This window comes from Dunckerocampus dactyliophorus, chromosome 6, assembly GCF_027744805.1.
Source record: "Dunckerocampus dactyliophorus isolate RoL2022-P2 chromosome 6, RoL_Ddac_1.1, whole genome shotgun sequence".
Taxonomy (NCBI): Eukaryota; Metazoa; Chordata; class Actinopteri; order Syngnathiformes; family Syngnathidae; genus Dunckerocampus; species Dunckerocampus dactyliophorus.
This window is the reverse complement of record NC_072824.1, coordinates 13677900-13705718: the sequence shown is the minus strand read 5'-3', so window position 1 is coordinate 13705718 and position 27819 is coordinate 13677900. Positions and strand designations below refer to the sequence as shown.

The 27819-nt window shown below is 39.0% G+C and overlaps 1 protein-coding gene across 3 annotated transcripts in view; it reads left to right on the top strand.

Moving 5' to 3' along the window:
* Positions 1-27819, top strand: part of sdk1b (sidekick cell adhesion molecule 1b) — a 369858-nt gene that overhangs the window by 137321 nt on the left and 204718 nt on the right. For all 3 annotated transcript variants that reach the window (XM_054779326.1, XM_054779325.1, XM_054779324.1), the window contains exons 3-4: positions 3218-3324; positions 3451-3598. In XM_054779326.1, the coding sequence (XP_054635301.1) occupies positions 3218-3324; positions 3451-3598 (255 nt within the window). The remainder of the gene's footprint in view (positions 1-3217; positions 3325-3450; positions 3599-27819) is intronic.

Below are 27819 nucleotides of genomic sequence, written 5' to 3'. Positions count from 1 at the left end.
AGTTGTGTGGGTTGAGAAGGTCTCTTGGCTTTTGCCAAAAGAGACACGCTGACGTACATAAATACATACATGTAGCATGGAAAAGCTGATTGAACTTGCCCTAACATATCCAGAGAATATGGCCCTTCACGTGAGTCTGTGACACCAAAATCACTGTATTGATTGGAGACTGTCAACACTGAACTTTGAGTTTACTGAGCTATACAGGCAAACGTCTAATACGTAGGTTCCCAAACTGGTGTATGCATACCCCCAGGGGTACGCAGATTGCCACTGGGGATACATGAATACAAATTAAAAACGGCTTGGCTACATTAGCACCGAACTCTGCGATTTACGTAATGTGCTTGAACGCCTCATGTGAACAGCCACAGCGCAGGTAGTAGCTAAGTACAGTGCAGAAGAGAGGTGACAGCATGAAATTGTTCATTTTTCTGTGTGTGCTAGATGAACAAATAAGTTTGATGATGACGTTGTTCATTAAAAGTGTTTAATCTTGAAGATTTTTCCAGATCGTTGATATTGTTTGCTAAATTAGGGCTGGTCTCCTTACGTGGTGCTGTGACTAATTAGTGTTTTCTGAGCTGTATGATTTGTTCGTTGACTGGATGCACTGACTATGTTAAAAAGCACCCAATTTTGCACGTGTAAGTAAATGTATGCTTTCAAGAATAATGCGTCTTCTTTGGGTGTTGCGATCGCTTTGTTCGGCGGTCCGTGAACACACCATGTGTGATGCAGATTGTCACTTATGTGTACGACTTTCTCCGACGCTGCACAGACAGACGTGTATTTTCTATCTTTCCTTTCACCTCGTCCTTGTTCACAAATGTTAATGCTGTGCGTAAATGCACTGAGGTGAGCTTTAATCATGTTAGCTGTGTGCTGCTGTGCATTTTTGCTTGGTGCATAATCTTCCAGTCAGATGTCTAAAGGAGTTTGCGACTGTGAAAAGTTTGGGAACCACTGGTGCAATAGAAAATACAGTAATCCCTGTATTAATTGGTTCCAGACCCGACCGTGATAAGTCAATTTCCCCGAAGTAGGATTTCTTATTCATAATTGAATATTTTTGTAGTATGAGCATAAAAACTTGTTTACAACCTTCTAAATAATTTTTTTCTGTTAAACATTATTAGAGCCCTCTAGAAAAACATCCATCCATTTTCTATACCGCTTCATCCTCATTAGGGTCGCAGGGGCATGCTGGAGCCTATCCCAGCTGACTTCGGGCGACAGGCGGGGTACACCCTGGACTGGTCGCCAGCCAATTGCAGGGCACATATAGACAAACAACCATTCACACTCACATTCATACCTATGGGCAATTTAGAGTCACCAATTAACCTCACCTGCACCTGGGAATGTGGGAGGAAGCCGGAGTGCACGGAGAAAACCCACACGCACACGGAGAGAACATGCAAACTCCACACAGAAATGCCCAGGGGAGAATCGAACCCCGGTCTTCCTGTTCCTGTATTGGCCAACGTGCTAACCAACGTGCTAACCACTAGACCACCGTGCGGCCCTCTAGAAAAACAAACAAACAAAAAACCTCATATAACCTCATATTACCCAATGTAGTAGACAGAATAATAGATAATAAGACAGAAAGTAGACAAAAATATAGACTCACACATGATAGAATTGGGAAATTTCCTTGCTACTTTAATTACTTTCTTACTTTTCTTACTTTTTTCCAGTACTTCCAGTACTACGCCACTTCCTGTGGCGGCTAGCTCTCATCAGTGTAACATTACTGACACCTTGCGACCAGTCTAGAATATTACATTTTAAAACTGCCTTTCAATGTGTTTTCTGAATGCTTTATATTTGTATTTTAGTTTGTTCAGTCTTTTTTTTTTGCTTAAAATTGCTTAATTTAGGTCAAAAATAGATACAATTTTCTTAAAAATGCATGGCTAATTGACTACTAATAGTCCGTACTCAACAATGAAATTTGAAGCGCAATGTGGCGAGGGATGGATGACTGTATAATGGACCCAGACAGAGAGAGGGAGAGCTGCTATGTTATGTCAGTTTCCTCATTTAAACCATATTGCTTGAGTCTTTTAAGTATAACACATACAACTTACACAATGCACACAGAATATACAGCATTCCACAGTGTATGTGTACATATGTTGTGTGTGCAACTTGGCACTATGCACTGACAGCCGGGGAGTTAAATACTTGGCTGGCCTGTTATTCGTAATGAGCCCCTAAGCGATGTCCAGTTTGTCAAGCGAGTTTGTGTGCGTAATTGTGTGTGTGCATGTTGGTTTGTGTGGCTGTCATTGCATGTGTGTTAATGCAGCAGTGCAACCTAGATTCTATGCCAAGATTGCCATTAGAGAATCCCAGTCCATTAAAACACCATTAATTACCTCTCAGGAATAGAGAACAAACAAAATAAATATTTTGGTGGTAGCCCAGCAAAAGGTTGCCAAAAAGTGTAAAAAAAAAAAAAAAATGGAAACACCGAAACTCAATGCTTATAAAAAATCTCTATATAAATTGGTGTGTCTTAACCTTTTGATATCATTCAAAATTAAACTTTGTTATGGAGGGTCTTTTTTTGCCATAATAATACATATGAAATGAAAAATAATGAAGTATATTGTCCATTAATTCATTGAAATTATAGAATTTTAATACAATGATATTTGTAATGCAAATTAAATAAATTAAGTAATTTATTTGTTAATTTCATGACCACTGTACTGCTGTTTTATGTAATGATTCAGTGATTTGGCCTTCTTTTCTGTAAAGCACTTTTGAATTACCTTGTGTACGAATTGTGCTCTACAAATAAACTTGCCTTGCCTTGCCGACTTTTAACAGCACCATGACATAGATAACAATCAAGGAGAGGTGGTGTGCGGGATTAAGGATCTTATTAGTTACACTAGAATTTGGAAACCTGTTGTTGTGATTTTTTGATTACAATTCAACCAATCAGATTCTTGGTTCTGACTTGATATGTTACTTTGACATTTTCTTTCATGACTGCCACACGTTTTTTTTATTTTTATTTATTTATTTTTATGACTATGCCTACCTATCACTGATTGGCTGTGAGCAATCACATAGTTATTATAGTGAGTGAGGCGTGTGGCTTCCTTTCCTCTTAAGGTGAAGTGCAAATACAAGCTCATGAAATGGCTTCAACAAATTAATTATCTTTATAATTTTGTCTGTTGTGCTTTACCTCTAGGTTGTTTGTGCCATCTCTGCAGAGGACAGATGCTGGCCTTTATCAGTGTAGAGTGAGGAATCGGATGGGCGCTATCATACATGGGAGAACTGAGGTGCAGGTGGCCTGTAAGTACACAAAGCACACAAAATAGAAACTTGAACCAATAAGACAAGGAAGACCATTGTAACAGTTACAGTTGCATGTTAAAATGGTAGTGCTCCTATGGAAGATTAAATCTTACTTTTCTCTAGTTTTGGGGAGGTTCTCAGCTGAAGAGCTGAGAATCACAGCGAGTCAAAGCCAAGCTGCCGTGCTCAGCCCACCTCCCCTCGCGTCCTTCCCTCAACCCCTCGTCACATGGTACAAAGATGGACACAAGATTATTCCCAACAAAAGAATGTAAGTGTCTCTTCCTCTCTTTCCCAAATGCAGTGATTCACACACACAGACATTGGTGGCATGAGTAATGTTTTAATAATACAGTGAAACTCGTCCATGTCGCCCCTCGGACTGGTTGACTGACATCGACATAGGAGTTGTCAACACAGGCGAAACCGAAACAAACTATTGCTTGCACATTTACTTGTGACTTTCGCTAGAGACATAGGCATGACATATTTTAAACCTATGGCAGTTGATTGCCATTGTTTTACTCCATATTGTCCATGTATTGTTTTGATTTCTCTGTTTTCATTTGATCTTATTTAACAGAGCTGCTGTGGTAATTTCATTCTATGTAATTACCACAGTGACAAAGAAGCTTTCATACATATAAAAAAAAATGGAATATTGCTATGCTTGTATTTTAAAGCTTATTTTGCGCTTAACAGGAAGTCACTGTACATGTTTTAATGCTGTGTAACTAGACAATAGTTGTTGCTTCACGCTTAGTGATAATGAGACAATACTACAACACATGTCAAAAATATGGAACAATGTTCACAGAAATTACCCCTTTGGGTCCCACATTTTTTTGTCGAAAAAGCAGTAGCATGCATGTCAGTGTTGACTTAAGCGGGCATTTTTAAATAATAACACATTGGACTGGGTCTTGATTAGCTGATCTTTCAACATAGATGAGTGGGCTACATCAGCAGAACCAATTGTAAAAATTGTTTTTAATCTAAACAAAATATAAATATTTTTATTTAACAATATAAGAATACAACCAATATAAGACAGTGTAATAATATCAAAATACAGCTCAGCAACCGATGACACGCTCAATTTACGCTCCTCCCCCCCGTTTGCACGTTTTTGCAGTTTTTTCCATTTTTGCTGTTATTTATTTATTTTTTTTTATATTTCAACTTTCATCTTTTAATTTTTTTGTCATATTATGTCTTTATTCTCATAATATTTTGACTTTATTACCAATATAATTTTACTCAACCTAATTTTCTAAAAATTCTAAAAGCTCTTTTTAATTAAAAATACTGTTTTTTTTTTTTTCTTGTTTCTTGTATTTTTACATGCTGAGGGTCAATGAAAACACAGTCGCGGACTGTACATGGCCTCCAGGCAGTACTTTGGACACCTAGGGATAAAATAACTAAACGCAAGCAAAAACAATGCATTCTCTCATTCAAATCCTTTGACTGTGTCCAAGAGTTTGTAAAGAATATAATAATGTATGCAACATCAACAATGTAATGATATGAACAAACAACGGAATGCTAACAGGGAGTTGTAAAGGTAATATTCATTCATACTTGCAAGCTATGAATGATATCAGTTTTTATTTATGTATTTATTTAAAAAAAATCCCCCCCCCCCCCACTGTATACTCCTGATAAGAATTTTAAGACCATTTGAAAAATTGCAAGAATTTACATTTTGTCCTGTTGAGTCTGAAGGAGTTCTAAGTACAGCTTCAAAATGCAAAAAGAAGAAATATGAATGAGACAAAACATATTTGAGTAAGCAATTTATTGCAAACAACCATTAAACTGAAATAGGCTGTTCTTCCGCTAATCAAAAGTTTAAGACCATAGCTCAAAAAACCTCGAAACGCCTCTAAAATAGAAATACAACGTTAAAAAAAGGACTCAGTAATGAGTAGCGGCAGCATCTTGTTAATCACCTCAAAAATTGGTGGGAACATGCTTGATGCCAATGTTTCCAGGAGGTGAGTGAGAATGTTGCTCCAGGTGGTGAGGATAGCTTCACGGAGGGCATCCACTGTCTGGAACTGATGTTCATTTTTGTTAACTTCTTTTGCCATTAATCCCCAAATGTTATCAACTGGATTTAGATCAGAGGAACATGCAGGATGGTCCAAAAGAGTTCCTTATTCCTCCATCAATCTGACCGCATTCAAAGAGAGAAAGCTTTTTTGCCTTTGCCATCAAGAGATCATGACAGTGTGAATATTTGGCAGAAAATAATTAATTTGAATCCAAATTTTTGCCAAGATGTTTTAAAGGCTGTGGTCTTAAACTTTTGATTATGAACAGCTTATTTCACTTTAATGGTTGTTTGCAATAAAATGTTTACTCAAAATGTTTTTGTATCACTCACGTTTCTTCTTTTTGCATTTTGAAGCTCTGCTTAGAATCTCCTTTAGATCCAACAGTGCAAAATGTAAAGTCTTGCAATTTATCAACTGGTCTTACAGAGTGTACAGTATATCAGTGTAGTGGTTCACACCAATTGTCTTGAAAACTGACCTTCCAATATGGCTGACGCTTTCCTTTAGACATTTCAATACAGATTTAATGATTTCAACTTATTAGGAGATTTTACTTGTTTTAAGGAAGTTTATTGACATGAAGTATAGAGATATGCATGGGGTAATTTCTGTAAAATGTACAGCTGAATGATGCGACTGGCTCTTTATTAGCATTAGTCATTTTATGTAGACCTGTTATTTTTTCACAGAAATGTTCGAAGGATTCAGGTTGTGCCGGGAATCGATTTTGATAAAATGTGCAGTTGGAAAGCCCTCATCAGTGAAAGAGGTTGGGTTCTCACACCCTGACATAACTAACCATTAAGAGCACTAAGTGCTCCCAGGCGTGCTATCCAGTGAGATTGCCTGTGGCCTCGCTGTACATGTAAATGGTCAGTCTGTTATTTTTTCACTCCTTTACTGCCACTTGCCAAAGCTCTTTGGCGTCATTAACGAATAAGCTAATTTTTATCATACGCAGTATATCGCATATCAACTGCTTGATTGCGATGGGTACATTATTTTTATTTCTTTATTTGTTGTCTGATTCACCAATGGAGTTATTGTTTCACATTTTTTGTTTATTTGATATGAGTCCCTTCAAAATCTGACAAAATTATTATTTTAATTATGTTAATAAGCAGCATGGAGGTGCACTGTGTACTGAGGTGTACTGGATTTACTCCCACAGTCCAAAAACACGCATGCTATGCTATTGAGACTAAATTGTCCATTGGTATGAATATGAGTATGAATGGGTGTTCGTCTATATATGCCCTGTCTGCCAAGTCTACGGCAGTGCTTACCAACTTTCTTGAGTCCAGGATCCCTGGTCTCAGCCATGAGCCAAGGCAAGATGTGCCTATTAAAACATTTAAAGAAAAATAGCCAAAATTCCTTCTAACTGAAGGCCTTTCTGTAGGCATCAGCTGAGAAGCTCATGAACATGTTTCATTTAGGTTACTCCATTTAGTTTTGCGCACAATTTTGGTCACATTAGAAGATAAAAACATATTATAATTATTACTATTAAACATATTAACATATAACATTATATTATTACTATTAATCAAATATGACTACGTAGCTTATGAACCTGCCTCATGGAAATTACTACATTTACAATTGATCCTACTTTTTTCACAGAAAGGGAAAAATTAACACATTTGCTAGTGAACAGATCACATGTATTAATTAATATATATTTAAATGTGAAACTTAGAGCTTACATCATTAAAAGAACAATGTGATGGCTGTGGATCAATGTAATTTGACTCATAAGTCAAACATCCAATCTGAGGCAGTCTGTGAGGTGTCTGTCGGTTAAGCAGCTCCTGTACTTGCATTACACTGTGTGTTCATATGTGAAAAAACCCTTTCACAGAGGTAAGTAGATCCAAAATAGGCAGTTCATTTTACTGCACGCACAGTGAGGAGAGGGGACTTCACTGTTTACAAGTTCCCAAAAGTCACTGTGCCCTGATCTGGCTTTCATTTATGTCATTTTGCAAATACATGTTGGAATTTGGCTGCTACCTGCTCCACATCAAAGGGCTGAAAAGGGAATGAGAAAACTGCAAAAGTGTCCTACTCGACGTTTAACTCCCTAAAAGGTGAACTAAATTGTGCTGTCACTTTGTCCGGGTGTGTGCAGTGCTCCTTCGGGTGTAGAACAATAAAATAAATAAAATATTCCTGTAATTCTGGCTGAAAACAATATGTTTTGGCTTTCTTTTGTGGGCTCTCCATTTTAGCTGCCTGCTACAGTGCCTAGTTAAGGAAGCCCCTCTCTTACTTGTGAGCTGTATGATTGCAACAGTGTCAAAATACAGGCATACTTCGCTTTTTTTTCCCGAGATTGCCGAGTTGGCGGCCCCTTGTCTTGGATGTATCAGCTAGGATTTATCAGGGCCTTTTCTATTTCTCTTTGGCTTGTAATTTGATAACCGAGTTTGAGTTTTCATCTTTTGAGTGTTGGTGAAACTAAATTTGTTTCTCGACAACCACACACATATTTGTTAAAGATTGATCATGTTTAAAAGTATAGTGATTACTGCTAATTCCCCACATGGCTGGCTCCGCTTTGAATATCAAACCGTCTGACAATTTGTTTGAGCCGTCAATTGTTACAAATTTAACACTTTAGGTTTGAAAAAGCAAAGTGGAAGAAGTCGTCTTTTTCCAAGTAACCCTAAATAAATGTTTTCTTTCATTATGACACATTTTAATCCCTGAAGGCAAATTCACAGAAACACACCACATGCAGGGATGCAAGTAGCGCAAGTAGAGTGATATGGCGCACAAACTGCAGTGTGCCTGAGTTGAGTCCAGAAGGGTTCTGTGCCTTGCTCAGGGGCACCTCAACAGTAGTCAGGAAGCAGATTAGAATTTATATAACAAGTCGTTGCAATTTATTAGTGTTTATTATGTAAATTCAAACCGTTTCCAAAGCCTAAATCCTTACATATGGAGCTCTATGGACCTTTTTTGACCCTTTTTTTGTTTTTATTTTCTATTTTCTGTTGACAAAAGGCTACACTTTTCTTGAAAACACTGTATTATTGTGAACCATAAGTCATAATAAGGTCTACCTAAAATCAAGATCTGCTGTAGATGCTGTGATTGCACTTCAGCAACCCTTTTAAAGGCGCTTTTAAACACAATCAACCTCAGTTTTGCTATTAAGAATGTAGCAAATACTTAGCTAGCTATTTTTGTCTTTAAACCTGATCAGATTGAATACAGTAATACATGCTGTGCGTGAACGTAGAAGATCGACTCAGATGTTATCTCAACCCTTTATTCTTCGTCTTACCAAGTTCTTTTAAACAATTGTATGCTTCCAACGGTGAGGGAACAATTTGGGGAATGCACACTTTAGTTCCAGCATCCCTGTGCCCTAGTGCACAAAGCAAGGTCCATAAAGCCATACTAGGATGAGTTTGATGCAGAACAACTTGAAAGCTCCGATCTCAACCCCCTTAAACATCTTTCAGCAATTTATGTGACCTCTGACTTCACCAAAGTTCCCACAGACACATTCCAAAATCGTACATAAAGTCTTCCCAGACGAGTAAAGGCTGTTATAGCTGCAAAGCTGGCACCGGCTCCAGTTTTTTCCATTTTTACACTCCTGTAACAGAAATGTTCCCCACGGACACACTATTTCATATGAGGAAATATGCAATGTGTATTTTTCTTGCAATAGGTTGCTCATGATACAGGGTATAAAGCTGCAGTTAAGGCCTCTCATATGTTGCCTTTTAGGCACTTGGACAACATACAGTATGTACAATACTTAACCCTTTGAGGTTCCTATACTATTTTCATGATGAAACTGGGGTGACCCATCTGCATACCAAGGAGTGTTATACATCATTGGGAAGCTTATTTCACTGAGATCCGACTGATATACATCATTCCAAAAATACAATTATAACTGCAGCTAGGTAAGCATGAATGTTAGACTAGTCACAAACATAACACGAAATGTGGCTCACCTTTGAATTTTTTTTGCAAATAAATCTCAGACAAAAATGGTGGTCTTATGTTGACAATGATGAAGTAAATGTAGTCCTGTAAAATAGTTAGGCCACACCAAGTCTTACATCCATAAAGACACAAAAACTGCTTCTGTGGAGGTTCATCATTTCCGTTAGATGCGCTTATTTTCCACATATTATTGATCATAAATTCAGTTATCATGAATGTATTAGCCACTTCACGCTACCTAATGATGACCCTAATGAACTGTGAACTTTTGATTGACACCTCACTCGCACCAATAGACAATATCAACACAAAATTGTACCAACCACACAGTCAGGAGATCTGGAAGATCTGGGTTTCAATCTCCGATGGGCTTCTCTTTGTGGCATTTGCATGTTCTCCAAATGCGTGCGTGGGTTTTCTGCGGTTACTCTTGTTTCCTCCCACATTCCAAAAACATGCATCTTATGTTAATTGGTGACACTAAATTGTCCATAGGTATGAATGTGAGTGTGAATGGTTGTTTGTCTATATGTGCCCTGCCAGGGTGTACCCCTACTCTATCCCAAAGTCAGCTGGGATAGGCTCCAGCATACCCCCGCGACCCTAGTGAGGATTAAGCGACATAGAAAATTAACGGATGAATGTGACAGCCCCTCTTCAATGTACATATGCTCAGGCCAGTTACATTCAATCTTAAATATGACTGACACAGTTGATAGCAAATGAAATAATGAAAACACCGAAAAGGTTGGTTGATGAGTGGGCTTTTGTCATAAGAGCGAGGAAGTCCTCTGTAATGGAGGAAAAAAAAATGTGGATTCTGTGCACAAACAATTATGACAAAATTGTCTTGAAAGACAAGGTACAGTGTCAGGTAGCTATGGTGCTGTGTTTGCATGGAGTTAGTGAAGTCTTTGATCAAGTGTGACCAAGGGTCTCCAAATAGAACACCTTCGGATCTCCTGATCCTAAGTTTACAAAAACCTGTGTATATACAGTAATACGGTAAAATGGCAAATGGTCTTTCACTTTTATAGCGCTTTTCCAAGGCACTCAAAGCACTTTGACACTGCTTGCACATTTACCTACTGATGGCGCAGCATCAGGAGCAACTGGGGGTTCAGTATCTTGCCCAAGGACACTTCAGCACGATCGGACCCGCGACCTTCAGGTTGGGAGACGACCACTCTACCACCTGAGCCATGCCGCCCCCCATATATAATACTCATTTTGTGTAGTATCACTGTCAAATTTGATTAGGTAAGGACTCATGCTATGGCCCCATTGTGTTTTATAGCCCACACCACCCAAGTAGTTATTTTGAAAGCACATTTTTCTGAAAAATATATTGGCAAACCTAATAAATCCTCCCTCTCAGTGTGTTCAAATGTTGATTCCTCTGTGCCAGTGCCACTTAGTAAGATTATGACTGTTGGGGTAAAATTTGGCTTGTTAGCTTTCAGAAGGACCCAAAGCCATGCCTCAACTTCAAATGGTTCAATGACAGCTTTACGTTTTGTTTGGTTATGACTTTTTTACGTTTTGTTTGGTTATGACTTTTTTAAACCCCGTAATACTAAGGGGTTAATAGAGTGAGCGACCTGTGTCATATTATTATCATCAACCGATACAGTATGTCCTTGACACCATCTCTTCACCTTCAGTTGTCTGTTAGAGAGAAACTGGCCAAACTACATCGCACAAAAAAAAAAAGAAAGTACAAAAAACAAACAAAAACAGGGAACACATACTCATCAAATCTGCGATACCAGCCTGCCCAGTTAGGAAGCAATTGTGATTCAATTTTACCTGCTGTTGTGCAAATGAAAAACAAATGGTGGAAAAAGGAGGCAATTGCCACTGGATGGGTTTGCAGGTGGTCGTGACAGACTGTTTCCCACTGCTCATCCTTTCTGATTGATTCCTGGCTAATTTTGCATTTTCCTATGCTGCCGCCATTAGCTCATCCAGGCTCATACAGGTTGTGGCCAGGAGGTTATTCAGCACGGTGCGGCGAGTATGGAGGCGATACTGGGAGACCAGTCCAAGAAGAAGAATTGGAGGAGGCTGTAGTAGGGCAGCAACAGATGTCCAAGTCCTGTGCATGTTTTTTGCCCAAACTTGTGGCACAGACTGTCCAGCAGCTAACCAGCTCTGATGTACTTTAGGTCGGCTACAGTCTGCTTCAACTTGTTGTTGTTGGGAGTGCATGCAGGCATGTGGAGGTTTTACGTATTCCTCAGCCACATGATAACTGCACATTTATGGTTGATATGGTTGATACACACCATATTGACCGATGTTGGCAATGTGTCGAAACTCTGATGAGTTGGACACAACTCTAATGGGTTCCTTCAAGAAGTGGCAACCCACTACCTTTTTCAAGCACAAGAAAAAATCTGGATGGAAACTTTTATTTCTTCATCTTAAAATGAAATTGCTCTGATATGCTCACAGCCCACATCCACACACACACCCTTTGAAGACGCATACATGGCACCTCTTTTGAACCTTCATAAGACTAATTTGCACCTTTCTTCAGAGCTCCCCTCTTGTCTTGACAAGACACGTCTCCTTCTCCCCCTCCTCTTGCGTCTCACACCCAGCTTTGCAGCCTCCAAATGTATATTACCATATTCCCTTGTTGTGCTCTCCTTCTCCGTCTCTTTTACGGTCATTACGGTGTTGCAGAATATACTGTCACAGAAGCCGTAAACACCTGTTGCTCAATGAGCTGTACACACACAATCACACCCAAACGTAATCTGTCTCTAAAGACCTATCTCACTTGCATATACCTGGCCGGAACCTCTCATTGTGCACTCATGCGTTGATTGTGAGCTCGCTGAATACTTGTGCAGCTTTCTCTGTGTGTTGAGTTGTGTGCGAGGTTGCGCTGGCTGATCCCGCGATCCGGTGAGATGAGGCCAGATGGTGCCTGGCGGTTGGCTATCTTTGCTGTGACCAAGCTGATGATGTCGTTTATGAAGTTTATTGATCCATTGTGCGCCCCATCTTGCTGTATTTCAGCCGCGCACACAGCTTGCACTTTATATCCAAGTGTCTGCACTCAAGCTCGTTCTGCATACTCGACACACACAATCCAGTTTCAGTGTCTGCCCTACCTGAGAACATTTTCAGTCATCTGCCCTCAACAATTCTTCCCACACATTTTAATCGAATCCTGTGCCATGCCGCTCCGCCATTCCACTGATTCACCATACCATCAAAATGTTTTCCTCAACACCTCCTGCACATTCTCCCACACTCTCAGACATATTAGTTCTGTTGTGTTCTTAGTTGTCCGGTAGAGATCAAAACAACTTCGGGAGAGTGCTGTCACCTCCCCACCAACCAATGCTGATGCGTGTGGCGAAAAGCAAGCCACCACCTTTAATTAGCTCTGAGGCCTGTGGCAGATGGACGTGAAGTGAATGTGATCAAGCGCCATCAAGAGGAGAGCCAGGATGAGGAGAATTAGAACCCTCCTACACTGGGGAGGCGCATTGATCAGATAAAGCCAGAAATCTATTCAGGAGCATGGCGGGACAGACAGTGAATATTTCTCTTGGCAGGGAGGCCATATGCTGTAAAAAATGTGTGTGTGTTTTGACTTTCATTTATTTTAATTTGTCACACACCACTTTAAAAGGGGGGAGACAATTCATTATCCCGCTTTCCATTACGCGCACAGAAGAGGTCTGAACCTCGAACAGAAGGAATTTTCTCGGTGTCTGAACTTTGTGAGCAGATGTTGTGTGTGCATGTTTGTGTATTACTCTGGCACGCAGGGCAACAGTAAAACAAAAAAAAAAAGTGCATCATTTGACTGGAAAGAAGTATGGGCCTAACATGCCACATTGCAAATACAAGGCCGTTTGGAAAGTCCTCCATCTTTAACCATGCCGCTTTCTCACAGAAACCACAGGGGGGATTACCCTGACTGTAGGTAGCAGAAGACTTGAAAACAGGAAATGAATGCTGGGTTTAGGAGTTTAAGCTCTTTTGATTCTATTGTGGCTGGAACTTAATCTCTGGAGTCGCAGAGGTTTAGATCGTGTATGTGACTTTTTTCCAAATTATATGATTTGCTTACTTTAGAGATCGACATCCCGAGCATTTTAAGACTTGGTTGCAAAAGGAGTGCCGCCTCTTTGTTTTAGATGTTTCCATGTTCGTTAAAGCTAAATGCTGTTTTCACCACATTTTGGTCAAAATCTGCAGGAGAAAGATTATTACATTCACCAGTAATGAGTGCACAATAAAATCTCATTGGATGTCCAAGAAACCTTTAAGAACCTGGGTCATGGGCCAAGGAAGAACCTGGGCCATGGGCCAAGAAAGAACCCATTACAGTGGACTCTCAGTTGGCGTCATTAATCCATTCAAGATTCAAGATTCAAGAGATTCAAGAGAGTTTTATTGTCATGTGCATGGTAAAACAGCAGTAATTGCCGCCGGGATGCTCTTTTTGATGTGGGTCATGACTATTCTTTCAAAGCACTTCATAACAATAGGAGTGAGTGCTATAGGGCGATAGTCATTCAAGCAGGTCACGTCCAGGTCCAGGCCTGGCTCAAACCGAAACCCGAACACCCAAAAAAAGTTAACACCTCAAAACTTTTTTTTTAAATCGTTTTTTCCGCAGTAGTTTTACATGCAGAAAACTATTTAAAAAGGGCTGTAAATGCATATAAATGACACATAATACAGATAAATGAACATTTAACATAACGTTTACCTCGATTGAAGACTTGATTGTTAACAAAGACGGCTATGAGACAGCGAGACATGGACACTACCTTGTGTTTTGCTAGGAGTTATTATTTAATTCAATCGAGTTTACAGAGTCAGTAGTCAGAGGCAACTACTGATGATGTCAGAGACGGGTGACAGCGCTAGGGACAACGAATTCTGGTTTTGTGATAAAAATGTGTCACAAACGCAGTTGGAGTCACACAGTCATACGACAAGATGCGTGCTATATTGTACGTCAACTGGGACATGTTCGCAAACCGAGGAAACATTTTTACAGAATTTTTTTATGGAAAAATACGTCACGTGTTCGCTAACCGAGACTAATCAAGGTTCCACTGTAGCTTTTGTTTTAATGATAAAGGTGTGTTTTCTGTCATCACAGAGAGATTTTTCAAAATCTTTACTCATTTTGCGATAATGCTTGTATCTTGATGACAAACTTTTAGGCATACAAGAAATTGGTATCTATGAAGGCATGCAATTTGGTGCTGATTCCAAATGGGATTTGTTGGCCTTGACAGATGTCTGTGGTCTACTAAGTGCCAATCTAGTTAGCACGGGTTACATGATATTAATGATATTCAGCCTCATTATAATCAGTTGGAGCGCGTACCTGATACCTGATACATGGATTTGGTTTATTTTTCCACATTCTGCATCTATTGTCTCCCTGAATCCATCTGCTGTTTATCCACTAGATTTATCTTGCTGTCTAAACCTTTAGTTCAAATCAAAGCAACAGAAGTTATTGTTCCGATACAGTCTGCATTATCACTGTCGAGACTTTTATATCAGCGTTTCAACATCTTCCATTATGTCCTACATCACTCTCGTTTGTTTTGTTTTTTTTACCGACTCCTGCATCATGCATAATATAATACATCCAAAACCAAATCATAGCCTCTCCAAACATTTCAAGCACATTTCAGAAACTTAATTTTACATTATTCACGAACCACTGCCGGCCTGGGTTTTATGCCAGCTTTGTTCTGGCAGTATTTTAATTTGATGTCTTTGCCATTACTTTCTTCCAAACAGCCTCTTTGCTGCAAAAATGCCATTGCAGTATGTTACTGTGCTTTACTGTGTACATTCCACTCATATGCTGGTATTGTGCGGTTTTAACCAGGAAACATTGCGGGAATTAAAGATAAACACCGATTACACTGTGTGGTTTTGCTTTTAGTAAATATTCTGTCTTAAATGATAGGGGCACGATACTTGAGTCACGATATGATTCAATATTGCGATACAGTAATCACTCGTTTACTGCGGTAAATTGGTTCCAGACTGCGATACGTGCATTTGTGCAAGTAGGATTCCTTATTCCTTATTCATAAATGAGTTACAGCATAATGGTAGAGTCTGAGAATTTGATAGTTAGAGCATAGAAAACCTGTTTGACCTTCCAAATATGTTTTTTTTAACATTAGAGCCCTCGAGACATGAACTATATCTCCACTATAGTCACCTTTACACACATGTACCAATATGATACACATAATAGGAGTAAATAAGCCATTTAAGACATAAATAAGACTCATGCTCATGTGTGTTCTTACAAGTGTGTTCCCTAGAGGAGTTGAGTAAGTGGCTGACAGGAATTGACGCTGGGTGTTTAGGGTTGAGTTTCATCTTGCCGTGAGTTACGACCACAACAGTAGCCAGTGTTTTTATTTGGGATTATTGTGCCTGTTGTGAGATAATACACACCTGCAATAAAAGTCTGTGCGCCTTACTAAACGTTTGCAGCAACATTACTGAAACCTAATGACGAGTATAAAATATTACATATCCTCAAAGTCCTTGAATGCGTTGTCTGAATGTTTTATATTTATATTTTAGTTCATTTAGCCATTTTTATGCTTATAAATGGTTAATTTATGCAAAAAAAACACATAACGTTTGCTTAAATATCCATTTGTTTGACTATTAATAGGCCATATTCAACCACGATACATATTTTTGAAAGACCCTAATAAAGTGAAGCCACAAAATTCAAACCTCGAAGTGCCGAGAGATGACTGCATTGTGATTTTGCAGATATATGGCGACATGATACATAGTTCATTATGTCCATCCATCCATCCATTTTCTATACCGCTTCTTCCTCATTAGGGTCGCGGGGGCATGCTGGAGCCTATCCCAGCTGACTTCGGGCGACAGGCGGGGTACACCCTGGACTGGTCGCCAGCCAATCGCAGGGCACATATAGACAAACTAGTTCATTATGTAAACTTACATTTTTAGCTAAGTAAATAGAGCTTGTATCTTTCAGCATATGATTTTAAAACCCGATTTTTAAAAGCTAAAATACCCAGTTTTAGTAAATGTTAACTTCAGTAAGTAAATATTAGCTTCACATTTTTACAATTACAGTGAAACCCTGGTTAGCGTGTTTTTCGGTTAACGTCGGAAATGTACGCCACAATTTTGTTTTGCTTTGCATACAATTTCCGGTTTGTGCACACAACGCCGTGTGTCTTGTCGTGTTATTAATACACTGCGCGAGTCCAGCTGTGTTCTGAATGTATTTTTATTAGAAAATGTCCTTGTTAGCAGCTTGCTAATACATGGAAACAGAAACGGGAAGTCAGCTACGTCTTCAGTTTATGATGTTGTCAGCAGTTGACCCTCAAAAATGATAACACAAAACATTTTTATAGTTTTATGATTCTCGGTTCACATGCATAAAACAATTCAAAATGCATGTACTGTAAATGACAAATGAAAGGGATAAATGTACATGTAAGGTTACTTTTAGCTTCACTGAAGAAGTGATTGTTGACATGACTGTTCCCAAAGACATGATCTGGCAGCAAGATTGGTACGGGCACCACCTATTAGTCTTTGTGTTTTGTCTTATTTCTTGAATTCTCACCCTCTTTATCAAAATGTTGGCACTTGCAACTTTCTTTGGCTCCATTTTGAGAATTAACTCGTGGCAAAACAGAAAGGTGGTGCTGATCTCGCTGCCACATCGTGTCTTACGGAATAGTCATGTCAAGAATCACGTCTTTAATTATGGTAAAATTCATCTTAAATGTTCATGTATCCCCTTCATTCATCGTGTATGTGAATTTATATGCATTTGGAATTGTTTTCTGTTGTCACAAACTATACTTGTAAACCTATAAAAATGTGCTTTGCGTTAACAATTTGGTTTCTCTGGGAGGGGAGGGTGTTGATGTGATAATGCATTTGTTTTTCCTAATATTTTCAGGATTGTAGCAGAGAGCTAGGATTGTGATATGTGATTTGAGCAAATTTGCTGGAGCACCTCATCCACATAGTGCATAGCATAGTTGAGGCAGCCAGATGCAATGGAACGTTTGATGAGCTTTATTAATGCACAGTTCAGATTTTCATCCAGCTCGCTGATTGACACTGATGTAATGACTGATGTATTGTCTGCTATATTTTATCACCAACACAGTCAGGCATAAACATATACACACATTCCAACAGCAGCTGCCCGGATGGCTCGATGTGCCATTGGTTCTAAGAAGGCCCCCTAGCTGCCCTGCAAAGTACCTGGCGGATAAAAGGTGAAATCCACCCTGCACAGTGCCCACACTAAATATAAACGTATAATTAGGGAATTTACAGCAGCGGTTGAAGTGCCAAAGATCGACTAGTCAATCACAGTCGACAGGTTGGTGACCACTTTTGTAATTTCTCCCATCTTTTAAATAGTTTATTTTTCCACCCTTGCGTTGACTTCCTCTTTCAGTCTTGCCTTTGGTACACTAAAATAACCGCTTATGAATTCTCGTGCCCTCCACAATACTATATTGAAATATGGCCTCTTGCTGAAAAGCCAGAGGAGAAAACAATGTCACCTTACAAATCCAGCATGCTTTGGGGGTGGGAGTCATGCAGCTAAACAATAGTCAAGGGCCTTTTTTATTGTCCTATTTTTCTGCCTTCAAATTGCACAAGCCTCATTTTTATGGAGCTAGATAGATACTTTATTGATCTCCAAGAGAAATTCACATTTCCAGCACCTCTGCAAAAATGTCATAATGAACTTAATCACTTCAATCACAAAATAAAATAGAACAACCAAGGCAAGACATGGGAGACAAGAAAAATAGGAAACAGAATAAGAATAAATAAGAATAAATAAACAAATAAATATGGGACAGATCACAGTAAATTTGTAGTGCAATGATAAACAAAGCACTCATACACGCCGCACGCAACACAGGCATACACTCATAACACTTTATTTATTTATTTATTTATTTATTTATTTATCTGTATTAATGTCTCTTCTGTTCTTGTTGCTTAATTTATTGGTATTTATGTTTCTTTTGTTCTTATTCATTTTCTTGTGTTTTCTTTCTTTTTTGGGGATAATGAACAGAAGAAGAATTTCATTGCATAGTATAACTACCTGTTTTACTGTGCATATGACAATAAAACTCTGAATCTTGAATAATTCCCCTGTTTCTTCATAGCTGAAGTACCCTTGAGCAACGCATACAACCTCTCCAACCGCTCTACTAGTAGTCCATTTTTCCTGCATTTGCTCAAATTGGTTACATTTTGTCAAATGCGTGTAAAATATAAATTCAAGCGTTTCAAGTATGTGGGGACAAAAAAAGAGTTAAACCACACAGTTCACTTTATGCCTACATGTTTTTCCAATATGTATCTTCTAAATCATAGGTCACTACACTTATTCGGGTGCAAAAACCTGTCTCTCGCTAAAACTGGCCCGAGGTGATTTGTTCCGCCTGCTAACTATTTTTCATGAATTTTGCCGTAAATTAAATAAGATGACTTGTTACATTTTTAATATTACCACTCTTGCTGCATGGTTGAAGTGGGCCAGGCTTGGGGAGTGATATGTGGCAAAGGGAGGAAGGGAACAAGGGTTTGCTTTAATTGGATTTCTAGTAATATTATTCATTGTCTGAGTGGGGTATACGGAGGAATTGCACAATAAAGACAGTACTTGTGGGCCTGCTGTCACACTATGAATATTCATGGTTTACACTGCCGAGAACAATTTATTGTTGCTAACTCTTGAGTCTTTGGGCCATAGGTAGACCTGCAGGTATGTGACAGCTAAGAAGAAAACCCACTGCATTTTAACTAAATCACACGTGGACATATTGTAGATGGGACTTCCATTCCTCTGATTTTTCTGCATTCAGGTTGTTTTCCACTGCTTGCACTATTATAGGGCCTAAAAATTCCAAATTATTATTTTTATTTTTTTTTTTTACACCCTTTATTTCCAACTTTATTGTTAATGTAACAGAAAAGTAACTTAAATCTACTGCATAACATTTTAGTTCATTTAAGAAATGCTGAGTGACCAAGAATGCCGCCTGTCCTTTCAGTAACTGCCATGAGCCGTCCATACAGGCGGTTTGTCGATTTCAGAAAAAGAGAACAGCTGGTCTGTATTCACGCCCCGATATCATAGCAATTTAAAAATGTACACCTGCTGTGTACAGTCTATTTGGAATAGCCCACACACTGTTGTGGATTCATCAAAGACATGTGACTCCCGTGTGACTGTGTTCCAAATTTCAGACAGTGGAGATTAAGACTAGAGCTGCAACAATTAATTAATGCATCATCAATTAATCAACAATATTTTGGTATTCCATTAATCATTTTTTTATTTAAAAAAAAATGTCAATGTGATTTCTGCCTCAAAGATGTTTTTTTTTTTTTTTTTAATTTCCTTAGTCATCCATGAAAGCAGACCTATTATCTTTGTGCTTTCGGCAAAACAACATATTCACACATCAACTTTGACTTTGGAAAACACTGATCAACATTTTTGCCTCTTTTATGATATGTTGCGGAGCAAACCACTAACTGTGTTTGGTAAGTATTGATTTTGTTCGTCTAGGGCAGGGGCCACCAACTCGTCAATCACGAGTTACTGGTCGATCTTCGAGACTTTGCCGGTCATTCGCAAAAATATTAGAAAAAAAAAATATTTCGTCAGTGCCCTCCCCTCCCGGAGAGTGACCAACTGGCACGCGTTTTGACCACTGAACACACCCGTATGCCCCGACATCCAGGAGCCCATTCCCCAAAACCCGACTGGAGGTATATATATATATATATACAGTATATATATACTGTATATATATACAGTATATATATATATACAGGGTAGATCTTGTGCAGGTTCACGGCCGAGACCAGGGATCTTGGTCTCAAAAAGGTTGATGACCACTGGTTTAGGGCATATGTGTCAAAATCTGGCATGCACTGCAATTTCATCCAGCCCGGGGAACTGTTTGGAAAATAGCATTGAGTTGGCGAGCCTCATGGACTTTATCAAACAAAGTGCTTACAGCAAAGTGCATAATTGAGCAATTCCTCCAATATAAACTACGTCTCTGGCAATATAGTATTAAAAGTGTAAACAGTTTTGTATACAGCACAGAGTTCACAACCAGTCTTAATAAGGGTGTCAGATCCAGACCAAAAGTCAAAATAATTTAACTTTACTTGACTAAAACCGGAAGCACTTTAATAAGAATAAGTTGCTAGTACATGTGTTATATTTTTGTAGGGCTGTCAAATTATTAAAAAAAAAATCAGATTAATCAGTTTTCAAATTAATGAATAATGATTAATCACCATTTGCTACTATATCTGAAATATGCCCATTTTTACTGTATTTTATTGAAAGAAAGTTAAAAGACAGGCAGCTCCAAACAGCAGCTTCCATTAACATAACATTAAAATCAAGCTAAATGAAAATCTATTTATCGAACAATAGTTTCTTTATCAAGGGAAAGGCTTCTTGAGACGTCATCTGTACTTCTGTGAAGAATGTGTCGGACGTTCCGCTCCTCATTCGAAGAGCTTCGTCAGCGAACCGATAGTCTCCCAATAGTTTCTTTAGTAATAGCAGAACATTTGAATCCCACTTTAACCGTGTTATTATGAGCAATGAGGAGTTGCATTCAAAGACACCACATAACTTAAGTTGAATTCACATGTTTTGAGTTTATTTTGTGGAATTTCAGAGCATACTTAAATGCAGCAAATTGTACTTCGGCATTAAGAGTTGCAAAGTGAGTGACAAGAATATCCACTTATTGTTTTTCTTTGTCTTTCTGTTGATTTAGACCACACAAACACGCATAATAAAGATGTTGTGATGTTCGGAGTGTCCATCAATGCATCTCGCGGAGTCGAGTGACAATTCGGAAGTGTCGTTCAGGACTAGAGACGTGTTTGTTTGGAGTTGGAGATATACAGTTAATATGGTGTTGGAATTTAACTGCTGTTGATGTGTTCAGGTCAGAATAAAGTTATAAAAGAGACTCTGTGACTCTGGGGGGAGCTACACGGTGCCGCCGTCTGTCGTCATAACAGAGAGGCTTGGCTTGCCATGATACGTATGCATTACGCAAAAAAAAAAAACCAAAAAACAACTAAATAATGAAATAAATTAGTTACGACCATTAACGCGCTATTTTTGACAGCCCAATTTTTTTGTAATCACATTCTAATATATATATATATATATATATATATATATATATATATATATATTAATGTGTTTTAAGTTCTTAATGAGTTATGTGTACAGTGTGACTAACTTAAGAAATATTTTAGGTGTAAGAGCCGACTTACACCAAAACTCAATTTAAATCACAGTCTAGGAACGGTACTTGTAAGTAACCCGAGGACTAACTAATAGTGTAACTCCCTTAATGTTTTCCTAACATACATGAGTGATACTCTCCTGATGAATGACAATAACCTTGGCTATTTGTGTTCCTGTGGTAGTACACAGACACGTGCATTATAACAAGCCCAATTAGATCACCATTTACACTTTAGGCCTTTGACCCGGATATTAAACATGCAAATCTGGATAAACATATGCTAATGCAAGGTGTTAAAAACAACCGTACACTCATCCCGCAATCACGAGATCTCCTTTTGCAAGAGGTGTGCTGCAATTGAAATGCAGATTAGACAAAAAAAAACTTTTAAAAAGATTTGTACATGATATACATACAGTAGACAAAGCGAGCATTCTGAATTAAATGAAAACTGAACGGACCTTTGGGTCCTCAATGCCGGATCCAGGTTGAATGGTTTGGTGCTCCTCTGCTTTTGTCTGCCAAGGAGCAGCTGTTTCTGCCTGAGCTGATCACTCAACAGCTGTGAAGGAACTGTGTGCGTATATTTGTGTATTTGTGTAGCTGATGGTGATTAATTCTTAGCATGTTTGTCTTCTAAAGACGCTGCATCGTTTGTCTCTGTCTGATCAGCCTCTTTCCATCCACCTCACTCCATCTTCTTCTCGCCAATCTTTTGGCTTTGCATGTATCCTACATCATCTAAAAAATCATTACTCCACCATTAAGGCCTGAAACAACACCAGTGCCTGTGCCTGCCGGCATGGGCATGTGACCGCGCGTGCAAGTGTCACCTGTCTAAAGTCATTTAATATTCTGCAGACAGAAACCCCTTTTAATTATCCACTAATCATGCTTTTAATTACCTGCCACACTCACATCCATCACACACGCTTGACTCTTCACGTGCACACACACACGCTATCATTAGAAATAGCTCTTAATCTATTGATACAACAGAGAGAGAAAGCCATCCAGCCAGCCATTTTATTCCGCTTATCCGGGTTTGGGCCGTGGAGGTTCAAATAAATTGTTAAGGACGGAAAATGAATGTGGCATTCATGCCCATGATGTACATTCCTGACCACAACTGTATGAGTGCATGGAATAATGGTTTCATACGACAAACAAATGTGTTTACAGTCATGGAAAAAATATTAGACCACCCTTTTTTCTTCAGTTTCTTGTTCATTGTAATGCCTGATACAACTAAAGGTACCTTTGTTTAGACAAACACAACAATGACAACAAAAATAGCTCATAAGAGTTACATTTTTTGGCAGTACATTGCTATAGATATTCATGTAAGAACTTAAGTGATTTTGATTATTATCTAGAAAACCATGAAAGTAGCTTGATATCAGCTCTTAAATGAAACTCTTATGAGCTATATTTGTTATTATCATTATATTTATCCAAACAAATGTACCTTTAGTTGTACCAGGCATTAAAATGTGTCAATAAACTGAAGAAACAAGTGTGGTCTAATCATTTTTTCCATGACTGTGTGTTCTACTTATCTTGTAACGATGTGTAAAAAATAAAGCTGCTACATCATGGCCAATTATTCAAAATTAACAAATAAAAAATAAGATGATAAAAACATTATAAAAGCGTCTCTATAGGAAACTATGATCTGTTTGCTGTTGGTCGCAGTTTTTAAGGATTGCATGCTTTATTTGATGTCACTAATAGATGGTCACATGGCTACAAAAACATGTGAAATTCTGTTTTCATTGTGTAAATGATCATTTTGATGATGGTTATCTATCCAGTTTCTAAAATCCAAAATGGCACACACATATAGGCAAATAACATGGCAGTGGAATGTCTGGAATGTAATAGAATTGTTGGAAAAATGAGAAAGTTACTATATTTATAAATGGTATCGTTATTATTGGAAAATATTACCTGAAATACTTGTGTTAGGTTGGGTTGATATCAACTTCTGGTGCAGTGTGATAAGTGGTCATTAGTAATGTAATTGCATGAGACGTGATGTCAGTCATGTTATGTGACTGTATGTGTAGCTTAGTACATGTGTGTACAGGATGTAGTATGCCAGGGTATGTACGATACATTCATATTTGTGGACCGCAGACCCAGGAAGTATTATTTTGGGTTACACAAAGTTGATGTTTAGCAAAAGAGCACGAAATGCAAAGTGAGTATGAAAACTGTCGTAACCACCCAAAGCACATTATGTAAATGGTGCGTTGTTGGTGCTTTTTGGAGGTCTTTTCCAAAGGCTTTATAAGCGGAATAGGTGCGTCCCATTACGTGCATTATATTTCATTGAAAGTAATGTGTGCCAGTTGGTCAATAAATCAACAAAAAGCAGTTAATTTGCCTTTCCTGCAATTATTTTCAGATGGCAAAGATATATAGTCGTCGGAGATTTATCGTGCATTTATTGTTATTGAGGTAAAACTACCCAGTTTATTGTGATATTGATTTGAGGTCACATCGCTCAGCCCTAAGTGAAAGGTAATACTTTGTGCTCTGTTGACACATCTACTCATGTGTTAATGTGGCTTTCTAGTATTCTCGCTTCCCGGCTTTTGCATCTTGTGTTATGATGCATTGTGCTCTTTTCTAAGCAGTTAATAATGGGGGATCAGAATCACACAACACTCATTTGTAAGGCATGCACAACATGGTTAACGTCCCTGACAATTTTACATTGGTAATTTTGCTGAGGTTGTTAATGCAGAGCATGTGGTGCACGACAGTTTTACTGCCTGGATGTCTACTTGCCATCACAAGTGTGTGTGTGTGAAAATCAGTTTTTGTCAGCACAGTTAACAGAGGTGCACATAAGGACATACAAGTCATATGCAAATATAAAGAGTTTGTAATCCGATGACCGGTATTGTGCAAAAGTCTTAAAGGCCACACGAACACCATTTTGTTTTTGCCAATGCTACTATGACCATATTTCACTAGAATGTCATTCAGTAGTGCTGAAACCTCTGCCAAGGCCAAAGTTTGTAAAAACAAAATGAAACAATCGGAACCAATTGTCAGCATTTGTTTGTCCATCAGTTTTTTAATGGCAGGCTAAACTTGGGCGGTGCCATTATGAATCTTGTGTTTTATTGATGTCATAGAGACTCAATCTGTAATAAATTCCGGCATCTTCGCCTTTGTCCGGGTCCTCACCAACATTTTTGGCCTATGCACCACCCTTATACCATATAGAGCACACCGGTATGTAAGCTGCACCCAATATACCTTTCAAGAGAAAAAAATGATGTGTACATATGTAGGCCGCACCATCTACAAGTGTCCACATTGTAACATGGAATATTTAGTACACAGGTATTGCACAGAATTATTTTTTTTAAAGTTTTGATTAAATGAATGTTTTTTTTTTCCAAACATCCCCAAACAGTAAGTGTAACATGGGTAATTACACTGTAGATTACCATAAAAGTCATTCACCAGCATCCTCCTCCTGGGAACTAAAACCACTAAAGTCATCTTCTTCAGCATCACAATTGAACAGCCTCATAATCCCTTCGTCACACAGTTTGTCAGTCTCTCTTTGTCTCTCGTTCATTGCCACTCTGGGAGTCATTTTTGTCTTCAGGCAAATTAGGCACTTAGCTTGAGCTATCCTCTCCATGACGCAGTAGTCCACCCTTTCGAAACCCGTTGGTGATAGTGGACGGTTGGCAGTCCAAGCAGTCCAAACAGCAGCTACACTTGACCAAACTTACTTAATATGTATCAGAGATCTCTGCATAAGACTTCACAACACACACATTCACGTCACTACTTCCTGAAGCTGCACTCTAAGCATCATGGGAATGTAGTTTTTAGCCATAAATTAGTATAAGCTGTATAAGCCGTAAGGTTCGAAGCGTGATAAACTTATACATCGGAAATTACGATATATAGTTGTAGAGACAGTGTTTAAATGGGACAGCGACCTTTGCTGTATTTTCCAGAGCCATTCTACGTATTTGGTAATGTTGTGGCCTAACGAGAAGCACAACAAGACACATCTGCAGTTGAGGGAGAAAGGCTACCTCGTTTATTTAGTTTGTCCTTAAATAGACCCAGTGAACAGTAACAATGATGCAAATTACCAGAACTCTGTCCTTATTGGCAATTTTTGGCTTGGCATTTTGGAACCAGATCACATCTGGAGAACATCTTGTGTAAGTCGGGTCACATTGACCTCCCTCAGTCACGTAGCCCTCATAAGTTCAATTGGCGTTCACAAAAATATAGTCATCTCGAGTTTACAGGAAAAAAGTCATTTTACAATATATTGGGATGGTCTGACTGATTGGCCACCGATCAGTATTGGCCGATTTCTGTGGGAAAGTATGTGATTGGAATATGTCGATCAACGCCTTTCAATGCCGATCACAAAAACAATCACTTGTGGCCGGTACTATTGCAGCCTGCATCCTGTAAAATCCTTTGTGTGCAGTCTAGTGTCTGCCTCTAATGTCTTGGGTAGTTGATATCAATTACCAGTAGATGGGGATCCATTTGTATCATACCATGTTTCTGACCCCTTCTATTTTGATATCAATGGGATCTCACACCATAGAGGCTTGATACTGCACTTCACTGAATTGAATAACGAATAGTGACTTCAGTGCAACATTGGGATTTGATATTGAACAGCGCATAAGATGGCTTTTCACAAACAAAGTTTGTTAGGGTTTGCTGCTCCAAACAGTACTGTAGACTCTTTTCTTTGTTGTTTTGAAAATTGTGAACACAACTGTCAAACGGTGCGGCGTTTGCCGAAAGAGCGGGCCAGCGAGAACGATGCATTCACTTGAAAAGATGTAGCTGCAGGCTTTGTACATCCAAAAGAGTGAGCGTGTGCAAGTGTGTGTTTGCGTGGGTGTGAGGTTACATAGTAATGCAGATTTAAATGTTTTTGCTTCTGGGCAGAATACTTGTTTCCGTTGCATTGATTTCTAATTACTGCAGTGGCAAGTTTATCACTTAAAAACTTGTTGTTTTGAGAAGATGTTTCTACATGGTTCGGTGTTTGGTGTTTCTTTACAAAGCAGACACATCTTCTCGCTGCATTCTAATGTTGCTGACTCATTGTTACAGAGCTATGGGAAACTTGTCTTTATCATTAATACACTATTTATGTGTTATGGTTTATGTTGAATTGCATTTGTTATATTTCAGCAACGGCATGTAGCTGCACGACATCGTCAGGAGCATTGTGGCACCTGGCCATTACATAAACAGCAACTGAAAATGTAAGACACCACATTATACTGTCAGCCAAGTATATGTAATAGAAATTAATTGAGTTACACAAATTTTAGATTCTGTAGTGTTAATTACTCAAACAAATGATGAGCAACCTTGAAATGATTATATGGACAAAGTGTTGAGATAAGTGGCCTATAGAGAGTTGTAGCTATAACACACCTGAGTAAATAAATGCTCCTTGCCAACAGATGAGGAAATACAGTACGGTAAATTCTGGTGTATAAGCCGTACCGGTGTATCAGCTGCGGCCACTAAGTTTAGAGGAAAAAACAGATTTGTTCACATATAAGCCGCACCGGTGTATAAGCCGCACGTGTCCATGTCATAAAATGACATATTGTGGTGTGCAGTCCGTGAAGACCAGACAGCGCTTTATTTGACAGGAGCCAATCATGATCTATGAAAAAACTCACGACAGCCGTGCCATTCCATTCCATTCCATTTTCCTCCGCTTATCCGGGTCCGGGTCGCGGGGGCAGCAGTCTCAGTAGGGAAGCCCAGACTTCCCGGTCCCCGACCACCTCCTCCAGCTCCACCGGGAGGACACCAAGGCGTTCCCAGGCCAGCTGTGAGACATAATCCCTCCAGCGTGTCCTAGGTCTTCCCCGGGGCCTTCTTCCGGCTGGGCATGCCCGAAACACCTCACCAGGGAGGCGTCCGGGAGGCATCCGGACTAGATGCCCGAGCCACCTCAGCTGGCTCCTCTCGATGTGAAGGAGCAGCGGCTCTACTCTGAGCTCCTCCCGGATAGCTGAGCTCCTCACCCTGTCTCTTAGGGTGAGTCCCGCTACCCTACAAAGAAA